At 46.8% G+C, this 24,200-nt stretch overlaps 2 protein-coding genes across 6 annotated transcripts in view; both read left to right on the forward strand.

The window, feature by feature from the left end:
- The window catches only part of KCNIP2 (potassium voltage-gated channel interacting protein 2), a 603,893-nt gene extending 601,211 nt beyond the window's left edge, over nt 1–2,682 (forward strand). For all 5 annotated transcript variants that reach the window (XM_073552890.1, XM_073552892.1, XM_073552891.1 and 2 more), the window contains 2 exons: nt 233–295; nt 1,872–2,682. In XM_073552890.1, coding sequence (XP_073408991.1) covers nt 233–295; nt 1,872–1,919 — 111 coding nt within the window. In that variant the 3' untranslated portion in view covers nt 1,920–2,682. The remainder of the gene's footprint in view (nt 1–232; nt 296–1,871) is intronic.
- Nucleotides 2,683–14,797: 12,115 nt separating this feature from the next.
- Nucleotides 14,798–24,200, forward strand: part of OGA (O-GlcNAcase) — a 71,052-nt gene continuing 61,649 nt past the window's right edge. Inside the window, exons 1-2 of the mRNA XM_073552895.1 lie at nt 14,798–15,302; nt 22,938–22,989. Of these exons, the coding sequence (XP_073408996.1) occupies nt 15,131–15,302; nt 22,938–22,989 (224 nt within the window). The 5' untranslated portion in view covers nt 14,798–15,130. The remainder of the gene's footprint in view (nt 15,303–22,937; nt 22,990–24,200) is intronic.

Raw genomic sequence — 24,200 nt, forward strand, 5'->3', positions numbered from 1 at the left:
TCCACCACTAGGGGGAGATCACTACATACAATATGAACTACAGACCACTGTTTGCAGTAAGCTCCTAGGCTCCCTCTAGTGGTGGCTGCAGGTGGCCCAAATTTCCTCATTCCATCATTTCAATTCTGAGTTCTGCATCAGAAAAGCATAATTCTGTCAACTAAAAAGATATAGTAAGAAAACCTTCACTGCAATGTTTTTATATAGTTGTGTTTTCTTTTTTCTCCTTTAGAAAATGGATAGAAATAAAGACGGTGTCGTTACCATTGATGAATTCATTGAGTCATGCCAGAAGGTAAGAGCAGCTGAGGATGAAGGATCTATATCGAGGCTGCAGGAACCTGTCACAACTCTGTATTGCAGGCAGTAACCCTAGAAGCAGTTTATACATGTACATTGTATACAGCAATGTATTTCTTTGTACCTGTATACTTAAGTGAATAAATTTGTCAGATTTTTTAACCCTGTAAAAATAAGAACTAATTGCAAAAATGTCATTTTTTTTTTTCTTTGTGAGTCTCCCCTGTAATGAAACCCACCACCCTCAACATCACAGTCAGGAGTGAAAGCTGCTGAGCCACAGGCACTGGTGATGTATTGGGGAGAGTTTTGTACACTTGATCTGTATTGCAGGCCCTGATTCCACAGGCATATTGTAGTGATACATTGTACACAGCAGTGTATATCTATGTCCTTGGATTCTAGAGGGAGAATAAAAGTAATTTTTTTCTTCCTATAATATTACTAAAACATAATGAAAAACACTTATTGATATTTTTAATGCTTTAAAAAAAAAAAAAAAAATCATTGCAAATCAGCATATAACAGGGACATATTTGGTGTCCTTGTAATTGTAACAACCTGCACAACACAGCGATCAGATTATTTACAGGAAGCAGGAAATATCGTAAAAAAAAATTGCGTGATTGAAATTTTTTGTCTATTAGGGTTATATTAATAAATAAATAATAATAAATAGAAATAAAATAAATAAAAAATAAAAGATAAAAATGTAAAACTGAGGCTGTGTTCACACATAGCGTAAGTGCTGCATTTTGTCTACTGCTTTTTTTCCCTGCGCGTTTTCTGCAGATGTCCGCACCGAACAACCCAATAACGATCTTCTCTGAATATTGCGCTGTATTGTAAGGGTTCCATTGGATTGTAATGAATAAGAAAATGCTCACAAAAGAATTGAATTTACTAAATTGATTTACTTAATAAGTGATAAGATCAAATAAACATAATAAACAATAAATATACACGTGAATTAAACATACATTACATTATGCGCGTTTGCTGCGCTTCTTTTATGCGTTCTCCCGCTTATTTGATGCGATTTGGGGGCAGATATGAAGCAGAGTTTTTAATGTTTTTAATGTTTTATTTTAATACCACAGAAAAGCTTTGACTCTGCACTTAAAATTTATTTTTTTCATGCTTTTTTTTTTAATTTCCAGAAGAAGCCTATAGAGAAAAAAATGCACCAAGACCTCAGTTCAGGAGCGTTGTAAAATACTGCAGATACTTTATTAAGCGCTGAATCCAAACTTTTCTGTACTGTAAAAAAGCACTTTACATCTGCACCAGAAACGCATCAAATAAGGGGGAAAGGGCCTAAAAATGCAGCAATAGCCAGAGAAGATTGTTATTGTGTAGATTGGTGCGGAAATCTGTAGAAAACAAAAAAGCTCCGTATTTCTGCACCGTCTGAACGCAGAAATGTCGTATAGTGACACTACATAAAGATGAGAACGTTCTGGCGGCTCCGACTGTGAACGAAGGAACAAAAAATAATCCCCAGGTCCCAACTAGAGATGAGCCGGACGCACAGATGACGTCGCCCTTTCTTTTTTTTTTTTCTTCCGCAGGATGAAAACATCATGAGATCGATGCAGCTCTTCGACAACGTCATTTAGCGAAACTCACGACCTTCAAGATTTCCTTTTTGTTTTTTTGTTTTTTTTGTTTCTCCCAAGGTCACACTTTTTACATAGACAATGTGGATGCACGACCACTGGAGAAGCGCGTACGGCGCGGAGTGAAAAATGCGAAAAGTCATCTCTGTGCTATGTCCTGGCTGGTAGCACTTCCAGGAGCTCATCCCTCTCCTGAGGATCCAAAGGTGTCGCCCAATATCTCTCCCCTTCAGGATGGGAGTAGTAGTCTCCAGGGAGGACTCGTTTGCGGAGATCTTGAACGGTCTTAAGTAACTTCCGAAAAACCAGGAAAACCTTAGTATCTTCTTCCAGATGATAGTAGTAGCGGACGGCGTCGACGTTCACGTATCACATGATCCTTAAAGGGGAAGTGACATAATCCAGCCCTGGCTTATTATTAATTTATGAGAACTGATTGTATCATGAGCTCCTCCACATAGTAATAGGACATAATTACCCAGGTCAGAATCCTAATTATGTTTGGGAAGGAAACTTTTCATTTGGGACTGTTGGCAAATATGCTCTAGTAATGTTCTTATTGCCACCTGCAGCTATTGGGGTACTACAAACTTCAGCATGCTGAGATAAAAAAATTTTTTTTAATTTTTAAAGGGAGAAATCCACCTTGAGTCATCTGATATGTCTTATTAATCCCCTATGAATGAAGATGAGCCCCTACATAGAAAAACTCAGACGCAAACTTTGCAAACCCCCCATTAAAGCCAGATAATTAAAGGGTTAATCCCGTCTTGTACATTTCTGGTAAATTCACAGAGTTATGCCAGAACTGATGCATCTTGAAAACTGGGATCCCTAACCCCCAGATTGCATCAATGGAAAGGTGCGGATTCATGCCCAAGCTTTCTCCATTCACGTCTATGGAGGTCTATGAAACAGGCAAATGTGCATGCACAGCCTCCTCTCTGTCCATAGGGGTCAGGGACCACCACATTCTCAATATAGGGGGCCTGTAACTACTATAAGGGGCCTGCAAGATAAGAACACCCCTTTAAGAGGTTAAATATAAAGCCCTAAAGAAAGGGCCCCCATGGCTGTAATGGCTGATACTCTGGTAGGAGGAAAAAAAAAATCTACGCTGCCCTGATCCGGTCCTCCATGGCAGCCGGTCTGCATCCAGGAGGAGCAGTCAGAGGACCCCCCCGAACACAGGTGTGAAGACCGTCCTCCAATTAGAAGGACCCTAGCCTCTACATTAAAGGGGGGCTTCATGGAAATCGAGCCTAAGCGTTACATGAAATAAGTTCTGCATCTTCTTATATATAATTTCTCATCATTTTCAAGATCTCTGCCTGCAGGGAGTGAATGGAAACATCCAGGCGATGACGTCTTACCCTGAGCGCACGTTTTGCTGCCGTGTATCACGCTCAGGGTCGTAGCCGCTCGACATGATTAGTAGATTGTCTTTATTCCCTAACAGCAGAAATTGTGAATCTCGAAGAATTATATTAGAAAGTTTCAGAACTTTGTTTTTTATTACACTTTGGAGTTATGATTGGCTTCTACAATGCACCAAAGAAGAGCGAGCGCTTTGAATGCAATTTTGAATGCAGCTCTGGATGTAATTAGTAAAGCTTAAAGGACTTGTCCGGAACTTCGACACCGATGGCCAACCCTTAGGATGGGTCATTCATGTCTGATCGGTGGAGGTGCGTCACACGGTGCCCTCGTCGATCAGCTGTTCCCAGTGTCAGCGGTGGCCTGCACTGCTCTGTTATGGAGCTGCACGTCTGTTACGGAGCTGCACTGCTCTGCTATGAAGCTGCACTGCTCTGCTATGAAGCTGCACTGCTCTGCTATGAAGCTGCACTGCTCTGTTATGGAGCTGCACGTCTGTTACGGAGCTGCACGTCTGTTACGGAGCTGCACGTCTCGGTTATGGAGCTGCACGTCTCGGTTATGGAGCTGCACTGCTCTGTTATGGAGCTGCACTTCTCTGTTACGAAGCTGCGCTTCTCTGCTATGGAGCTGCACGACTCTGTTACGGAGCTGCACTTCTCTGTTACGGAGCTGCACTTCTCTCTTATGGAGCTGCACGTCTCTGATACGGAGCTGCACTGCTCTGTTACAGAACTGCACTCCTTTTACGGAGCTGCACTTCTCTGTTATGGAGCTGCACGTCTCTGATACGGAGCTGCACTTCTCTGTTATGGAGCTGCACGTCTCTAATACGGAGCTGCACTGCTCTGTTACAGAACTGCACTCCTTTTACGGAGCTGCACTTCTCTGTTATGGAGCTGCACGTCTCTGATACGGAGCTGCACTGCTCTGTTATGGAGCTGCACGTCTCTGATACGGAGCTGCACGTCTCTGATACGGAGCTGCACTGCTCTGTTATGGAGCTGCACGTCTCTGATACGGAGCTGCACGTCTCTGATACGGAGCTGCACTGCTCTGTTATGGAGCTGCACGTCTCTGTTACGGAGCTGCACTGCTCTGTTATGGAGCTGCACGTCTCTGATACGGAGCTGCACTGCTCTGTTATGGAGCTGCACGTCTCTGATACGGAGCTGCACGTCTCTGATACGGAGCTGCACTGCTCTGTTATGGAGCTGCACGTCTCTGATACGGAGCTGCACGTCTCTGATACGGAGCTGCACTGCTCTGTTATGGAGCTGCACGTCTCTGATACGGAGCTGCACTGCTCTGTTATGGAGCTGCACGTCTCTGATACGGAGCTGCACGTCTCTGATACGGAGCTGCACGTCTCTGATACGGAGCTGCACGTCTCTGATACGGAGCTGCACGTCTCTGTTACGGAGCTGCATTCCTCTGTTATGGAGCTGCACGTCTCTGATACGGAGCTGCACGTCTCTGTTACGGAGCTGCACTCCTCTGTTATGGAGCTGCACGTCTCTGATACGGAGCTGCACTGCTCTGTTATGGAGCTGCACGTCTCTGATACGGAGCTGCACGTCTCTGATACGGAGCTGCACGTCTCTGATACGGAGCTGCACGTCTCTGTTACGGAGCTGCACTCCTCTGTTATGGAGCTGCACGTCTCTGATACGGAGCTGCACGTCTCTGATACGGAGCTGCACGTCTCTGATACGGAGCTGCACGTCTCTGTTACGGAGCTGCACTCCTCTGTTATGGAGCTGCACTCCTCTGTTATGGAGCTGCACGTCTCTGATACGGAGCTGCACTGCTCTGTTATGGAGCTGCACTTCTCTGTTAGAGAGCTGCACTGCTCCGGGGACTGTATAGTGGCCGTGTACTGCACTATTCTTATCAATAGGGGGTAAATGTGCAGCACTCGGTTGCAACTGCTATCCTTTTTACAGAACTGTGCTGTGCAGCTCCGTATCTAGCAGTTCCGGCTGCCACTAAAGGGCCTGTCACACTAAGCGATATCGCTGTGTGTGATACTTACCTACGACCGCTCCCCCGCTGGTTATCGCTGATCGCGCGACATCAGGCTGGACCGTTTCTCGTCGTCAGCTTCCTGCTGGGCTTCCTGTGGCGCAGATGAGCGACACGTGGACGCGGGAGGGAGGACGCAGGATCGCCTAGTGTGACAGGTAAGTAGCGACCCCCGACCCCAGCGATGTCGCTGGTGAGATCTGCCTGTGTGGCAGCTCACTAGCAACCACTTAGCGATGTACCAGCGATCCTGACCGCGTCATATCGCTGGTCGGGATCGCTGGTACATCGCTAACTGTGACAGTACCCTAACACTGGGAACAGCTGATCAGCGGGGTGCCAGGTGCTGTATTTCCACCGAACAGACATTGATGACCTATCCAAAGGGAAGTAAAAAAAACACAGCTGGCTTCTTTCTCTTGAACATAGGTTTTGTCTGTTATTGCAATCAGCCCCATTGAAGTAAATAGAGCTGAGCTGCAATATCACACACAACCCATGGTCAGGGGTGGCGCTCTTTCTGCAAGTAAGTAACCGTGTGTGTTTTTAAATTTATTTAGCCCCGGACATCCCCTTTAAAATATACGATGGTTGCTACCAAGTGCCACCACTAGAGGGAGCTCAAGCTCTTACTGCACAATGTATACAATAACCTCCAGAGCTCCCCCTACTGGTGGCTTCATGTTATGTTTTAGTTATGCTTTAATGCTGGGGATTTGGTGCTTTGTATCAGAAATACAAAGCTCTGAAAATTATAAATATAACGCATCGAGAGAGATTTGGACATTTGGAAATTCACTGTAAGATCTATATGATCATTTGAAAAGCTTTCAGTGTCTACAAAAATATGAGATAACTCAATATGGAACCAAATGACAAATATAAGAATCCAGTAAGCTGCAATTCATTATAGGCATCCATATACAGCCCACATAATATACTTTATGCTCCTATGTGGCTCAAAGCTTCATTACCCCGGGGGTAAAGAGGTATGTCCTCACTGCATGTCCATAGATGGCACTATATGGACTTACGATCAGATGTAGCAGAGCGGACTTGGCCATTTATTACCCATTTGATATTATGTTAAGTTGTGCCAAATGACATACTCATCTCGACTACATCTGTACAAACATGGAGTACATCTAAACACCCCTACTATGAATGTGCTGTCATTTCCCATTAAAGGTTTATAACCCCATCTTCACAGATGGATATTGTTGGATAGAGTTTGTAAAAACGAGCACTTTTGCAATTTACTGCTTATTAAAATTTGCAGCCGTTCTTGAGATATTGACACTTTTCTTTTGTTTATAGCTCGTTTCCTAGGAGACCGACCACCGCTGATGTCTAGCTTGTAAGCACAGCGCTAAAGCTGGCCGGGATTAGGAGGTAACAGCGCGCTCCAGAGATCCTGGCCAACTTTAGAGCAGTGTTTACAAGCTTGTAAGCGCTGAGTACGTCCTGCTGTGTAGCAGCGGTGGTCGGTCTCCAAGGTAAAACAAACGTAATAATATCTCAAAAACGGCTGAACACTTTAATAATCAGTAAATTGCAAAATTGTTCATTTTTACAAGACTTATCTGACAATATCCATATACGAAGATGGGAATAGCGCTTTAAGTTTTGCCATAATGGCCGTACATGGGGTGAACTTTAGGGAATTGTCTTCCTAGCATTCTTAGCAGACATTTGGTTCCTTATAGACAGAACATAGAAATCTCAGCATTCCTGTCTATAAACTGATCACAAAGTGATCGCCTGTAGAGGGACTTGGCAGCAAGTGTTCAGTTTCCCTGTAGCGCCCCCCGCAGGGGAGGAAATGCATTGCAGTACTATTGAAATAAATGCAGGACAAGCGGAGTCCTCCAGTGTTGGAAGCCATCTTCCTTTTTGGCTATACAGATGAGAATCCTGACAACCCAAATACAGGGGATGGATTTCCTTAAAGGGGAAGTTTGCCTAAATCTAAGACATCATCAGTGAGACTTTATGAACTTGGGCTTCTGCCAGTGTCGTATATGATAGAGACCATTTCCTCAAAATAGAGACTGCCCAGGACCTGTCTGAGGACGTCCATTGTTGGCTGCCCTATGTATATTACTTATATAGCGCCAACATATTGTGCGGCGTTGTCCAGAGATTGTCATGTGGTCCGATCCTTAAAGGGGTTGCTCGGCCTTAGGCTACAAGTCTGCAGGCCCTCTATGGGGTGGCGTACGTGCTGTGAGGATCCTCCGGTCACATCGCTAGGATTGGGCGGTCATGTGACGTCAAGTAATGTGATCTGCATACTTCTGGCCTCATTCCTACAAGACGCGTCGTCCGGCATAGCGTGACTGCAGAATTGTACCCTAAGGCTGGACGACCCCCTTTTAATGGCGCTCACAGTCTGATTTCCAAATGAACCTCTTTAGGCCCTCATTTATCAAAACCGTCCGGGTTGCCCCTAGCAACCAATCAGAACTCGGCGTTCATTTTTAAATCGTCTTTCTTAGAATGAAAGCTGCGCTGTGATTGGTTGCCATGGGCAGCCCACTGAGCTCAATGGGATCTGTTTATGCATCAATATGTGTGAGCGCCCCCAGGTGGTCAACATATTGCAGGGGATTGTAAGGAGCCCCAGACCCTTTTTGCCCGGGGTCCATGCAGTTCTCAGTCCACATGTGACCCCTGATGTATGTGCCTGAGCAGGAGTACATCTATGGGCCTCGTGGTGATTTTCTAGATTTCGGCTTGGTTTCCTGTGATTATAGGCACAATACATTGATTTTCTAGTACAATCATGGCAGGATCAGCCTCTTATTTTATTGCTCTATTTTACAGCTCAGGTTACATTTTTGGGTTTTGTTCTATGGATTAATATAAAATATTACCTCAGAGCGAGTCCTGTATTCTTCCATATTATCTAATCATAGAACACTTAAAGGGGCTCTCCGGGACCATTAATTTTTGATATTTGTTCTCCCGTTACCATGACTACTCGGCACAATAACAAGGCTGCGGCGCTCCTACATCATCACCTTCACTGTAGGGGCAGCATTGCTTGCTTCTGCCGCTCGTCCCCTCGCTGATGAGTGCGGGGTCCCCTAGGTTCCCCTCCCTCCAAACATTGTTCCCCAATCCTAAAAATGATAATATTCCATTAATGTGATAGAGAAATTACAATGCTGGGAGCTGTAGTTTATTGACATTTATTTATTAAACCAAGACATATAGTCATTTTCTTATATAAATCCTATCCTAATTAATTTCTTTACATATCTTGATAGCAATCAGGACTGTTTTTCTAATACAGAGCTCCAAATCCTCTGCATAAACCTAGAATTAAACAATTGTGACTACCTACATCCACCACTAGAGGGAGTGCACTGTATACAATTTATATATTGAACTCACTGATAAAAATGAATGCAGTGAGCTCCCTCTAGTGGTGATAATACAATTGTGACTATCTACATCCACCACTAGAGGGAGCGCACTGCCTACAGTTTATATATTAAACTCAATGATAAAAATGTATGCCGTGAGCTCCCTCTAGAGATGATAATACAATTATGACTACCTAAATCCACCACTAGAGGGAGTGCACTGTATACAATTTATATATTGAACTCACTTATAAAAATGAATGCAGTGAGCTCCCTCTAGTGGTGATAATACAATTGTGACTATCTACATCCACCACTAGAGGGAGCACACTGCCTACAGTTTATATATTAAACTCAATGATAAAAATGTATGCCGTGAGCTCCCTCTAGTGATGATAATACAATTATGACTACCTACATCCACCACTAGACGGAGAGCACTGTATACAATTTATATATTGAACTCACTGATAAAAATGTATGCAGTGAGCTCCCTCTAATGGTGATAATACAATTGTGACTACCTACATTCACCACTAGAGGGAGCGCACTGCATACGGATTATGCATAGAACTCAATGATAGTAATATATGCAGTGAGCTCCCTCTAGTGGTGATAATACAATTATGACTACCTACATTAACCACTAGAGGGAGCGCACTGCATACGGATTATGCATAGAACTCAATGATAGGAATGTATGCAGTGAGCTCCCTCTAGTAGTGATAGTAAAGTTGTGACTACCTACATCCACCACTAGAGGGAGCGCACTGCATACAGATTATGCATAGAACTCAATGATAGGAATGTATGCAATGAGCTCCCTCTAGTAGTGATAGTAAAGTTGTGACTACCTACATCCACCACTAGAGGGAGCGCACTGCATACAGATTATGCATAGAACTCAATGATAGGAATGTATGCAGTGAGCTCCCTCTAGTAGTGATTGTAAAGTTGTGACTACCTACATCCACCACTAGAGGGAGCGCACTGTATACAATTTATATATTGAACTCAATGATAAAAAATATATGCAGTGAGCTCCCTCTAGTGGTGACATGCAGACCTATATTATTTAACTATGCAGAGGATTTGGAGCTTTTTTGCAGGAACAATTCTACTTTAATTACAATACATTCACGAATTTATCAGTCAGGATTTACTTTTAGACCACGCTGGATGTGATGCATTTATCAAAGGGTGCAGCGGGGGCTACAATTTTCACCCATGAGTAGCACTGTCATTTTAGACCTTTTGTATCTGAGAATGTATGCAATGCGTAATAACCTCGGACGTTAGGATGATAGATGAGCATTAAGTGATATAGAAATTCTATGCACATAATTTTTTTTTGTTTTTTGGAAAGTGCAATAATTTTCCAATAAGTGAGAATTTTAAGGGACACCCTTTGTGCTTTTTTTATATGGTGGGTTGGTGGGTGGGGGAAGGGTAAAAGAACATTATAAAGAAATTAAAAAAAGAGTATTTACTAGCATGCTCTAGATATACAGAGATTATGTATTGGCTGCTTCGACCCCAGCCGGTGTATAGAAGCTGAGAAACACAATTAGCAATATCCTGCAGCTGGAACTGGAAAGAATCCCTCCGGCTCCTCAGCTGGCGCCAATGACTGGACCTAGGGACGTCTCTCTTCGGAATGTCGAGTCTCCCAGCATGACGGTGATGGACTAAAAGTTTGTATTGACCCCGTATTCCTACAAGACTCGGAGGAGCGTTCCATCGGCGCGTTCTTCCTCGTGTTTCGTTGACTGGATGCCTGTTTCATCTTAATTATTGGGGAGGGAGGGAATAAAAAAGCACTGATTTCCAAACTAGGGATTTGAGATGAACCTCACGTACCGACGCATGAGCTGTGTATATAGATAACTCACCCGCTGTATTCAGACGTGTCCGGTTTGGTAGCCGACTATAGCTGCTTTGCAATTCAGAAATGTATATTTTGTACAAAAAAAATAAAAATCAAGACTGCTATGCACAGGACGCGCTCTCTGGGGCTTCTTATTTGGAATACGTGGCTTATTCCAGTTTAATTTACAGGTTACGGACCACCCATAGGAAGAACACTTCATCCTGGGCTCGACATGCGACGGTCGCAATGATGTTGCGGGGGCTCAGTAGTGTCTGTATGCACTTTTAACACTGAGTATGATACTGATGAGTAGGCAAAAAGATGTCCCGGGGGTCTCTTCTCAGTCATGTGTAAGTGAAGGTGCTGCCCATTGTACTGTTTTGTCTGTTTAGTAATTTGCATGCACATAGTTGGGGATAGAGGTAATAGTTGGGACAAGTCCTGAATGGGAGGGGACATCCTGATAGTGAGCGAGAAGCCAGTGTTCAGTAGAGACAGACCTGAGGTCTGACAGCAGACTGACATGTTAGTGTGTTGTGTGTGAAGAGGGTAGACCAAAGGACATCAGATAATACGTCCTAAGGACCAAATAAACGTGAAGAGATATCTGGCAGATTGGAACTCGGGGCAGAAAGGCACCTAATCGGTACAGAACTTAACCCGGGGGTGGTAGAAAGCCCACTTAAAGGGGATTGAACGAGAAGGGATTGTGCCAGCAGGACGTTACCAGACAGTTGTCCACAGTGCAAGGAAGCTCAAAAAGTGCCCATATCTGCTTCAATTTGTTCCCCTAACCTCTGGTCCTGGCCTGCCCAGTATAGCGGCACCATGCAGTCTGCAGAGCTGTATCGCCCAGGTCACAACAGCACACACAGCCAGGAACCCTTTATTCATGTAGCGTGCCAGGGCGTGAAACACAAGGACCTCGCCCATGGCTACCGCCCTGCACCACGTTACACCCGGATAAGGGCATCAGTGGCCTCTGGACAGTCTGTGATGGGGTCGGATGCACGGTCTGAGGAATGTAAGGCGCTGTCAATGGCATCAAAGCCTTCGTCATCAAGGAGCTGCCTACACACTATGGCCACATGTGGCCGAACATTGTCCTGCACCCGGCGGAAACCTGGGCTCAGTGCACCAGAGTAGGGTCAGACAATGGCTTTGAGGGATTCATCCTGGCACTTAACACCAGTCAGGGCACCATGTGGGTAGCATATGGAAATATGTGTGGTCGTCCATGGAAATGCCTCCCCCAGAGCATCACGGAGCCACCACCAAACTGGTCATGCCGGTGGCATATAGGGTCACCGCGGCATCTCCAGACTCGCTCACATGTGCTCTCATCTGTGAAGAGGACGGGGCTCCGATGGCGTATGGAGTTGCTGGTGCTGGATTGTGAGCGCAGATCCCACCGCAGGTCATCGGGCTTCATGCCAACCTCATGGTGTCCGTTTCTGCACACCGGCAGCTGCTGGAGGTGATTTTACATGGCTCTGCCAGTGATCCTCTTCCTGTTCCCCTTTACAAAAAGGAGCAGACACCGACGCTGGAGCTTGGCTCATAAAATAATAGTAAGATAATTTAATAGCAATGAACTACGGCTGAGTTACCATTTTTTAATGTTAATTTTAATCCCCAAAAAGCAAAAAAAAGGTAATCAAGAAATCATAAATGCAAAAAGTGAACTCATTCTGCCCAAGATAAAACCCACAAGATCTCACATAACTTTATCAATAACAAAAAATATAAATATAAAAGTCATAAAGGGTCATTCAGCACCCGAGCAGGCGATAACGAGTCACACTGTTCAAAACAAGTTTTGTAACGTAGATTTGATTAAATCAGTTTCCTGGCTTTTAAAGGGAAGGAGCCATAAAACCAAACATTTTTCAACAATTGATAAAAATGTTAAGTATTAATGTTTTATTTATTCTTTTAATATGATCATTTTATTTAAGAAAAATATGAAAAAAAATAAAATAAACATGAAAAATATTGCAAAAAGATTTTGCACTTCCACTTTTAAACACTATGGGGAGCAGCTGTTGAAATTTGCCAACTAGCTCACATTACGACTGCAGTAAATGTGGGTGGGGTCTGGTGACATGGGTGTGACATCACTCCTCTCCTCCCCTTCGGGGCGTTTGTAAAAAGAGAACAGCGGACTAGGTTTAGGGTCACAGCGGGGAGACATTTTTGTTGGTGACAGCCAGTGATACTGACAAGTAGATTATGTCACTGCGGACGGCCGGCGGCAGCGCTGATTCTGTTAGTTGGTGCTGGTCGCTGTATCGTAACCTGGAGATAGATATGCGGAGTGTATCACGTGTGCTATTAGATACGCTTAGAGCAACAGGCTGGGATTAGATACAGGGCTAAGTGTAGAGATCCAAATATTCCAGCACATCTTCTTACTTAAAAATAGAATCTTTATTGAGAAATCTTCATAAAAATCCAAAAGCGGGATACAGGTTATAAAACCATGGTGAAGACAGACATTTACGCGTTTCAACTCAACAGAGTCTTACTCATAATGACCACATACTAAAAATTCCCAACCATATATCCTGCGCTAGGAACTGAAGACCAATCAGTATGCACCTGATGAATTAACTCAATGTGAACTGCAAATAAACTCAAAGGATCATATGATTGCAAAGAGTACTGTCAAACCATCTACATGTAAAGGCAACCAACCCAGTATATATTATATGGATCTTTGCATTTATGTCAGCTTGTGACATTTCCTAGCACCTTCATCAAAGAACTGCCTCCAACGTGACAAAAAAGGTGAGCTGCATATATTCGTTTTAGGGCTATGTGTAGAGTATAACATTAGATACTGAGCTCAGTGGAGTGTATCACACAGGCTGGGATCAGATACCCAGTATCTAACGTATATAAGCTGTGACCCCGCTCCGTCCACTTCTATAGGAGCAGTGGGGTAATGTATGACCCCCTGGGGCATAGCTACCAGGGGTGCAGAGAGGGCAGCTGCTCCGCATGCACCGATACAGCTAAACTCTGCAGAAGAGCAGGGGATCTCCCATACCACAAGATATGGCCCCTCCATCCTGGAATATGGCCGCATACAAGGTTATCCTGGAATAACAGCCGATTCCTTCTGCTCAGGCAATGTTCCCCAACTCTGAGGACAATGCACCATGCCACACAGCTAGTTCAATCAATGTGTGGATGAAGGACCACCACATCAAACCCCTGTCATGGCCGCCCAATCTCCAGACCTGAACCCCAGTGAAAACCTCTGGAATGGAATCAAGAGGAAGATGGATACTCACAAGCCATCAGACAAAGAAGAACTGCTGACATGTGTGTACCAGGAGTGGCATAAGGTCACCCAAAAGCCGTGTGAGAGACTGGTGGGAAGCAGCCAGGACGCAGGAAAGCTGGGATTAATGGTTATTCCACAAAACATTGATTTCTGAACTCTTCCTGAGGTAAAACATCAGTATTGTTGTTTCTAAATGATTATGGACTTGTTTTCTTAGCTTTGAGGTCAGGAAGCACTCTGCATTTTTTTGTTATTTTGAACATTGAAAATTTAGTGCTTGGAAATGCGGAGACATGTTGTCAGTAGTTTATAGAATAAAAGAGCAATTTACATTTTACTCAAAACTATAAAGAGAAAAATCAGACAAACTGAGCCTATTGCAGGGGGCTGTAAATTTTTGCCTGAGCTGGGCATAACAGTATATCACACACAAATATATTTTATATCTCTACAAAGAAATAAAACATATTTAAAAACAAATAAAAAAACAAATGTGGGGAGAGAGGTGACTGACAGCCCCAATATTCTGTAACTTTCCATGTAGTCGTCTGAAGCTCTGTGCTGTCCGCCATATTGCCGGAGCCCCGCCTGTGCTTCTGTGCTGTCCGCCATATTGCCGGAGCCCGCACAGGCGGACACAGCCCCACCCTTTGTTTTTACCTCTCGCCACCAGCACTTTTGTTTATGTCAGGTTTTGGGTAAGCCACGCCTCTTTAACTGTTCCCTAGCCAAGGGATCTTCGTCCCCCTCAGACCCACCTCCTCTGGCAGACGGAACATTCCAGCCCGCAGTCACACCGCCCTTTCACGTGAGGGACGCTGTGATTGGCCAGCAATGAAAGACGTCGCGATGAGACCCCGCCCATTGACGTCACGCCGCAATGCATGGCGCAGGCCTGTGCTTTGGGGAGCCCCGCCCTCTGACGGCACGGCGCAGGTTCGGGCGCCCCGCCCTCTGACGGCACGGCGCAGGTTCGGGCGCCCCGCCCTCTGACGGCACGGCGCAGGTTCGGGCGCATGCGCGGTGTGAAGTAAACAGACTCCGGGGTTGCAGACGGTCGGCGGCTCGGTAATTCGTTATCGGTGTCTGTTAGAGAAGAGAACCGAGAATTCTGAGGTGGAATACAGAAGGCTGATAACCGGCTGCGGACCCACGGTGTTCACCCTGAGCGCTGGTTTTTCTTTTTCCTGTGGGTTGCTTTCCCCGTCTCTGCGGCGACTGGTTCCATCCGGTTCCTGCGCCTGCGCACTGTGTCCCTGGCAGGAAGCTTGACAGGATGGTGCAGAAAGACGGGCAAGCAGCAGCGGCCGCCAGCTCCGAACCGGACAAGGAGGCCAATCCCGCCGCCCTGGTGCCCGAGCTGGCGCCCCCCGGGACCGCAGAGGAGGACACCGACACTGAGACCGAGACCTCCGCGGGCAGGAGGTTCCTGTGCGGCGTCGTGGAGGGTACGTGTCCCTGCAGGGAGTGTGGGAGCCCCCGTACAGCTCCTCAGACTTCAGGGGAGGGCGCGCTGCCTCCTGGGAAGCGACACACCTTGTGTCCGTATAAAACTACAAGTCCCAGCATTCCCCGGTGTATGAGGGCAGCTCATCCTGCAGAGATGGGGAGGGAACAGGACAGCTCTGGGTGACAGGACCCCCCTTCCTCTTCCTCTGATCATCGGTACGGTCCAGGACATTCAACCTCTGACCTGTGCCGGGACTACAAGTCCCAGCATGCCGTACGTGTCAGTTCACAGCAGGACAGCGCCGTGGCTGCAGATGATTGGATTTATGTTTCCTAAAGGGGTTGTCCAAGTCTGTTAAAGGGGCTTTTCCATTTTCTATCTGGCTGCAGTTAGACAATGTGCTCTTGAACATTGGACCATTTGGGCCCGCAGCTTGGCCGAGCGGTGCAGTATCCCCCTCCAAATCACAACCCACAGCCTGGCCGAACGGTGCACTATCCCCCTCCACAGCACAGCCCGCAGCCTGGCCGAGCGGTGCACTATCCCCCTACACAGCACGGCCTGCAGCCTGGCCGAGCGATGCACTATCCCCCTACACATCACGGCCCGCAGCCTGGCCGAGCGGTGCACTATCCCCCTCCACAGCACGGCCCGCAGCCTGGCCGAGCGGTGCACTATCCCCCTCCACAGCACGGCCCGCAGCCTGGCCGAGCGGTGCAGTATCCCCCTCCACAGCACGGCCCGCAGCCTGGCCGAGCGATGCAGTATCCCCCTCCGCAGCACGACCCGCAGCCTGGCTGAGCAGTGCACTATCCCCCTCCACATCGCAGCCTGGCCGAGCGGTGCACTAACCCCCTCCACATCACGGTCCGCAGCCTGGCCGAGCGGTGCACTATCCCCCTCCACATCACGGTCCACAGCCTGGCCGAGCGGTGCACTATCCCCCTCCACAGCACGGCCGCAGCATGGCCAAGCGGTGCACTATCCCCCTCCACATCATGGCCCGCAGCATGGCCGAGCGGTGCACTATCCCCCTCCACATCATGGCCCGCAGCATGGCCGAGCGGTGCACTATCCCCCTCCACATCATGGCCCGCAGCATGGCCGAGCGGTGCACTATCCCCCTCCGCAGCATGGCCGAGCGGTGCACTATCCCCCTCCACATCATGGCCCGCAGCATGGCCGAGCGGTGCACTATCCCCCTCCACATCATGGCCCGCAGCATGGCCGAGCGGTGCACTATCCCCCTCCATATCATGGCCCGCAGCATGGCCGAGCGGTGCACTATCCCCCTCCACATCATGGCCCGCAGCATGGCCGAGCGGTGCACTATCCCCCTCCACATCATGGCCCGCAGCATGGCCGAGCGGTGCACTATCCCCCTCCACATCATGGCCCGCAGCATGGACGAGCGGTGCACTATCCCCCTCCACATCACAGGAGCGCAGGGGACCGAGGCCCGGGAGATCCCGCTTGTGTCCGGCCACTTCTCATGGATTTTCAGAGGTGGCCATATAGAACCCGTAGAAATAAAAAAATCAGTTTATTCTTGAGACTGGGAAAGTATTCTTACTCGGAGGTAAAGTGCAGAGTTACTTGGTTTTCCGATTTTAGCCATTTATAATGATGATGAAACTCCCTGTATCTCTATCCCGGCCGTTCTATCGGTCCGCATTGATGACTATAATCGGGTGACCTCTGCATCCGGTCACTGGCCTCAGCTGTGATGGTAGTCGGTGATTGGCTGCAGAGGTCACTGCAGCTGATGAATGCGTATTCCTTTCCCTAAAAATTACACCAGTTTCTCCATCCTCTGCGCTGTGCAGATATTGTACATCAGCCCCGTGCCCCTTCAGATATTCGCTCTACTCTTAGTGTAAAGCACCTCGCGGTGGCACGTGTGGTCGACTCTGCGTCTCACATTGTGCTGCAGAGCGAGGAGTGCCCGATCAATCAGATATCTGCCTCCCATACATGCAGAAGTATGACAACAAACCCCCAGGGCAATAGACATCACTAAGGGTTAAACACCGTCTTGTACGAGCCCCTATTGCAGCTCGCTATTCCATACAAGGAATGTGTGGATGCCATAATGGTGTAATGTGCAGCTGCATGTGGCGGTACACAGATGGCCGCCTTCTGCACACAGACGTGTGGGTGAGGGCTTGGACTGATGGGATAGTACTGCACATGGAGAGATCTTGTAGTCCATGTGTACAGGGGGAGGCAGAAAGATCTAGTCTAAGAAACCCCCTAACTATCCAATGCTAGTCTGTGTTTGGAGTCACATCATTTCCGCATGTTTGTGGCAGCTGCTCCATTGCCTTTCGTATGTACGGCTGCTTGAAGACTTGTCACATAGGCCAGAGTCATGATTGCCCCAGTACCTACTATGTAACCATCCTAGGGGCACATGTGAGCGCAGGGGCTGCAGTCAGTGATTGATTGCTGCTGATAAATCGCGCTCAGTCTTCATACTGCCAGTCTGGAAGGCAGCGCCGGGCAGTGATGTCTGTGCATTTAGGAATTATGGTGAAGCTGCTGCAGAATGTTTTGATGCAGCGAAGTCTGGAGACGTCAGAAAAACATCACGCCCCGGATATGGTAATTTTTTTTGCTTTTCATCTTTGCTTTTTCATCATAACATTTTGGGCATAGATATTGGGGTCCATTTATCAGTACCAAGAATAATAGCAATGATGTTTATGTCCTGCCCGAAAATAAAGGGGTCATTCAGTATGTAAAAAAAAAATCTATATTTTACATAGCGCCAGTAATTCCACAGCGCTTTACAGACATTATTGGCTTACACTCTACTGTTGTGAGCTCATTTTCGGGTTTGCCTCTGGCTTCTGGTGAGGGTTATGGAGCTGGCTGTGCTGACAGAGGAGTAGTGAGTTCTCTATCTGGACTCCCTCTGTTGGTGAAGGGAGGTAATGAAGCTGATCTAAATGGCAGAGACCGGCCACCTGAGGAAGAGGACTGCGATTGGACATCAGGAGTTTCTGACTGGATTTAAGGCAACCGACTCCCTAGTCTCTTGCTGGTGATTTTTCCTGACTGTGGCTTCTGGTTTCCAGTTTGGTTCCTGCCTTCCTAAAGCTAAGTTTTCTCTGCTATTGTTCATATGACTTTTTGGTTTACTTAGTTTTCGTGTTCAGCCAGCCCTGGCTGGGACTGGGCTGAATCCCCATTTTGTCTCTGATCAGTTGATCTCTTTTGCTCTGTCTTCAGAATACACCTGAGTGCTGATATAGTGATTGGAAGTCTAGCGACTTCAGGGCCTTTTTCTATCAGACGTGTTGGACATTATTTTTGGCAGGGTTTTTTGCGTGATTGCAGACAGCAGCTTTTCTTTCCTGTCCTTTCTAGTTAGCGAGGGCCCCATCGTTTGCTCAGCCTATCTTTCTACCTATGTCTGTGTTTTCATCTTGTTTCACCGACAATACATGTTGGGGGCTGTTTATTGCTTTGGGGTCTGCTCTGGGGCAGTTTAGATTTTTCCCTTTCTGTCTTTAGGCTTATTTAGTTCTCCGGCCATGACGAGGCATCTAGGACCACCGTAGGCACGCTCCACGGCTACTGCTAGTTGTTGTGGATAGGATCAGGGATCTGCAATCTGCTAGTTACCAACCTCTCCGGTTTTCTGTGCTTAGCTTGCTTTTTGTTTTTTCCTCCTCAGTGACTCATTCATAACACTCTACATTCCTGATCAGTATGTTTTTTGAATGTGGGCAGAACCCGGAGGAAACCCACGCAAACACGGGGAGAACACATACAAACTCCTTGCAGGAGTTGTACTTGGTGGGATTTAAACCCAGGACCCCAGCTCTGCAAGGCTGCAGTGCTGACCACTGAGCCACCGTGCCGCCTATATCTGCATTCTTACAAAACAGTGACACTGCAGGCTACGAGTTATATGTGTTACTGCACTTTTGTTATTTATTGTACTTTTCTTATACAGCCCTATCATTCCGCAGCGCTTTACAGACATCATCACTGTCCCCATTTGGTGGGGCTCACAATCTACAATTCCCTATCAGTATGTCTGGAGTGTGGGAGGAAACCAATGCAAATACAGGGAGAACATACAGTACAAACTCCTGGTAGATGTTGTCCTTGGTGGGATTTGAATCCAGGACCCCAGCGCGGCAAGAAGCACTGCTAAGCACTGAGCCACCGTGCTGCCCATAAGTTCTGTTGTTTGCAATCGAGCTGAGCTGTGAAACTGACCACGTCCCACAGACAGACGTCCTGCTGCTTTTTGGAAGAAAGCAGCCAGGTTTTTGAAATCCTGAATAATTCCAATGATGGGTTATAACCTACATATGGGATATGTGATGACTTCTAGATCGGTGTCTGAGTGTAAAGTCGAGTGCAGAGATCTCCAATCCCATCGATCTCTTGATCAGGCACACCGCCGTTACATTTAAATAGGGGACAGTCGTAGTCAGACTCCCCACTTTATATTGAAGTAATCTATGGGATAACGTCTAACTGGCATGACACAAGCCCACATAATAGGGGGTCAGCCGTTTTACAGGTAGTAATCAGCCCGTGTGTTGCCATTCTTTGCATTACACGGTGCAGCGCAGTGATCGAGGACTGGGGTCTCTATGTTTTGGCTAATGTTGCATAACTTTCCAGGCAGAGCACTTCCATCAAGTATGAGAATCTATAATCCCCCGGGGTTGGTTATCTGTCGTTGATCCTGTGAAGCGTTGACAGGTGTGTCCAGTACGTATAATTGTTCCTCTCCACTGAGGCCTTTGGCCACGATCCACAGTCCTGTCGCTTCTTCTCTGGCAATGATTGACACTAATAGATTTCAGGGATACATTACCGGAGGAGAGAAGCTGCCAGCGAGCGGCGGCTGCCACTGACGAAGCGCAGACATATTTTATAATTTGTGACTGGTTATGTCATGGATGTTTGTGTGGTTTTACTTATTGTAAAACTTTCGATTTTGCAATTTACAGGTTTTTTGTCCACCCATCCCCCTCCACCACACAGATGGCAGTATGATTTTAGCAAGGGGAGGCTCAATATGTCTGACCGTACAATGGCGTGGGAGGCTCAGCATGTCTGGCAGAGCAGTAGGAGGGGGAGGCTCAGCCTGCCTGGCAGAGCAGTAGGAGGGGGAGGCTCAGCCTGCCTGGCAGAGCAGTAGGAGGGGGAGGCTCAGCCTGCCTGGCAGAGCAGTAGGAGGGGGAGGCTCAGCCTGCCTGGCAGAGCAGTAGGAGGGGGAGGCTCAGCCTGCCTGACAGAGCAGTAGGAGGGGGAGGCTCAGCCTGCCTGGCAGAGCAGTAGGAGGGGGAGGCTCAGCCTGCCTGACAGAGCAGTAGGAGGGGGAGGCTCAGCCTGCCTGACAGAGCAGTAGGAGGGGGAGGCTCAGCCTGCCTGACAGAGCAGTAGGAGGGGGAGGCTCAGCCTGCCTGACAGAGCAGTAGGAGGGGGAGGCTCAGCCTGCCTGACAGAGATTTCCAGATTTCTGGAAATCAGAGCAATATTCCTTGCGCTCCTTCGTTGGCAACCTCTCCTCGTAGGCAAATCAGTCCGCATTCAATCGGACAATGCCACAGCCGTGGCGTACATAAACCACCAGGGCGGTACTCACAGCAGGCAGGTAATGTCAGAAGTGGCAAAGATACTGCGTTGGGCAGAGCGTCACATTCAGTGGGAGGATGCTATAAAATACACATACTCCTCTAACATATCCCTACCCCTTCATGAATCCTTTTACAAGATGTTAACTAGATGGTACTTCACCCCAGTAAGACTATCACGCATCAACAGTGACCACTCACACTTATGTTGGAGGAGATGTGGTTCCAGAAGAGACCTGCTCCACATTTTCTGGACCTGCCCAAAGATTGCACTATTATGGAATCAGGACTCCCTACTTATCAATAATTTCCTTAAAAAAGACTACCCTCTCACTCCATAAACAGCCTTGATATCTTTGGGACTCCCTTCTGCCAAATCATCTAGGAGAACAGATATAAGGCGAAAATGTCAATATGCTTTGATAAAATTTGTTGATTGTTAAAATATACAAAATGTTAATAAAAATTTTGGGATACAAAAGAACCCTCTATTTAACAAAAATTGCTATCCCCACCTTCCCTGGCACTCCAGTCATAGTGCTGAGGTGGTCTTCCACCATTTTCTGTGCCTGGGCCTTTTGCCGTCCTTCCTCTCCATGAGACCTCCACTGAAAGCAGCAGCTGCATATGACGGCACAACATCGCCAGAGGTCGCTGACATCACAGAATCTAATGGGGGACAAAGATTAACATTCCCAGAGAGAACTCACCCCCCATAATCTGTATGATTTGGTGTTTTTTTTCCCCCTGTGGCTTTCTCCAGATTTTTGCTGAATATCCAATTTGTGTGACCCTTCCCTGCTAGTGACAATCCTTTCCAATATTTTCCCCTCCCAGTGCTTTAAGATATAAAAGATTTAAAGATATAAGGGGTATTTTACTTTGGCCCTTATTAATCCACAGCCAATTAAATGTGCGGAGAGGAACCACTTTAATAATAATCTTTATTTTTATATAGAGCTCTAACATATTCCGCAGCGCTTTACAGTTTGCACACATCATCATCACTGTCTCCAATGGGGCTCACAATCTAAATTCCCTGTCAGTATGTCTTTGGACTTGAGTAATTTACACCAGTACAGACTGGAATGAGTCCATAGTGGTCCTGTATTTTCATTTTGCTGGGACCATAAAGCTGATATATGGCAGTAGTGTATGCCCCTGGTCCTGCTGAATAACCAGGGAGATTTTGCGTTCAGGCACCTGGTAAAGTTGAGACCCCCCCCCCCCCCCCCTGTTGTCCTTCCCATTAAGGTGGTCGCTTTAGGCATGATTATAAGGTAGGGTGGACTTGCGTTATATTTCGGGTGATGCTCTAATGCCCCGTCTGCTGTCCGTCTGAGAAACTTTTGTATTGCGGATGATGGAAGATAATTACACTGGTGAATCTTGGCAGCTGAATCGTGACTTGCGTTGTTGGCAGCTGTACGCCAGCTTACTGAGTGGTGTTTGGCTGCCTCCGGGGCATTCCTGCTATGGATTAACATTCCTGTATTTGTAGGTTTTTTTTAGGTCTTGTTTTTCAAGTGGTTAACAATAGATATAATGAATACTGTAAGTGCTGGATGACTGCACGGTTCTCCATACGTGGTGTCATGGTAAGGAGATCAGGCGCGTGAGAGGCCGAGTGCACAAAAAATTGCAGAGACTACTGTCCACCAGCTAACATCGCCATGTGTATCTCCAAATGAGGACATGTCGGTCATATAAATAGGCTACCATATAGGACAGCATGAAGACGCTAAATATATGGATAAGGAGATACAGTATGGTTTTGTGTATACCTGAAAGAAGCATTTTCCATGTCTCCTATGCTGATTAATGAGGGTTTGGCTAAATGCAGTAGGGTGAGTTTCAGAATTCAGTAGGCAGCCCCTGCCCCTAAGTCTTCCTAATTGTCTGTTTTCTTGTGGACCCCCCTGCACAGGTGGCCTCTTTCATGAGGCAATTGGTGAAACCTTTTATAGCATCTTTTGTACTTGAGTTGAGAGGATTTCTTTTAATTCTGCTGGTTTTTATTTTTGCAGGTTTCTATGGGCGGCCATGGACAATGGAACAAAGAAAGGAGCTGTTCAGAAGGTGGGTGGCCGTAGCCTGCAGTCTGCCCTTAGTGTACATCCGTGTTAGTGTAGCTAAGCCTGCAGTCTAACTTGTCCCGATCTGGCTCCTGACACCCTACAGAGCGTCACAGATCCCCGTGAGCTAAAGGCCCCTTTACATTTAGCGATGCACCAGCGATCCCGACAACGTTACGACCCGGTCATGATCGCTGGTGCATCGCTAAATGGCCGCTAGTGAGCTGCCACACAGGCAGATCTCACAGCGATGCAGCAGCGATCTAGTGGTCGTTACTTACCTTTCAGACGCGGCATTCCTGACATCCTCCCGTCCGCGTCCATGCGTCACTCGTCGGCGCCAGCAGGAAGCGCCCGACGAGAAATGGAGCTGCGCGATCAGCGATGGACAGCAGGGGAGCCAGTCGGAAGTATCACACATAGCGATATCGCTGCTGCGTCACCAAATCGGTGATGCTTTAGCGATATTGTTAGCGATATCGCTATGTGTAAAACCCCCTTAAAATTAATCGTCCTTGAACAAGTTTTTTTTCTCAGCGATTGCGGAGAGCAGTCACAAAGCAAAGAGGGTTCTCAGGTTTAGCTCACTTCTGCATCGGGAGGTTATTGGCGTTGACGTTACGTCTGCTGACACCTGCCAGGAAGTGTTCATGATCGTCAGACATCATGCAACTCACCCGTTTGTTAGTGTAGCTCAGGATAAGTTATTAATAATAAAATCTCTATGGCAGATTAGTAATTTAAGTCATTATTTGTGCATACCCAAATGATAATTTGCAGGTAGACTGTACAATAAAATAAGCTCCATGTTTTGAATTTTTTTTTTGGTCTTGTGGAGTTGTTTGGTCTTGTGGTGAAAATTTGCAGCCACTCTGTGACTGCAAACTTGTGATTTCTCACAGCGCACATCGCACGCTGTCAAGATGCTCTGGTGTGGCTACTGAAACTGGTCGGTATGCAATTTACAAGCCTTCAGCCACATTCCTACTAGATGTTCTTGTCTAGATGGCAAGTGATCACATATATGCACGTTACATACAGGGCTGTGGCGTCGGTAAGCCAAACCTCCGACTCCCTCACACACGGCTTATGTTTAAGTGATAAATTTACTGTATTAAAATGGTAACATCAGGCTTTTAATCATTATGATACAATAATCCAGCCATTTAGATGGAACATAAAATATATTTACTGGAATGTAACTTTTCAACAAAA

This window comes from Dendrobates tinctorius, unplaced genomic scaffold (assembly GCF_039654945.1).
Source record: "Dendrobates tinctorius isolate UK_male_01 unplaced genomic scaffold, ASM3965494v1 ptg000196l, whole genome shotgun sequence".
Classification (NCBI taxonomy): Eukaryota; Metazoa; Chordata; class Amphibia; order Anura; family Dendrobatidae; genus Dendrobates; species Dendrobates tinctorius.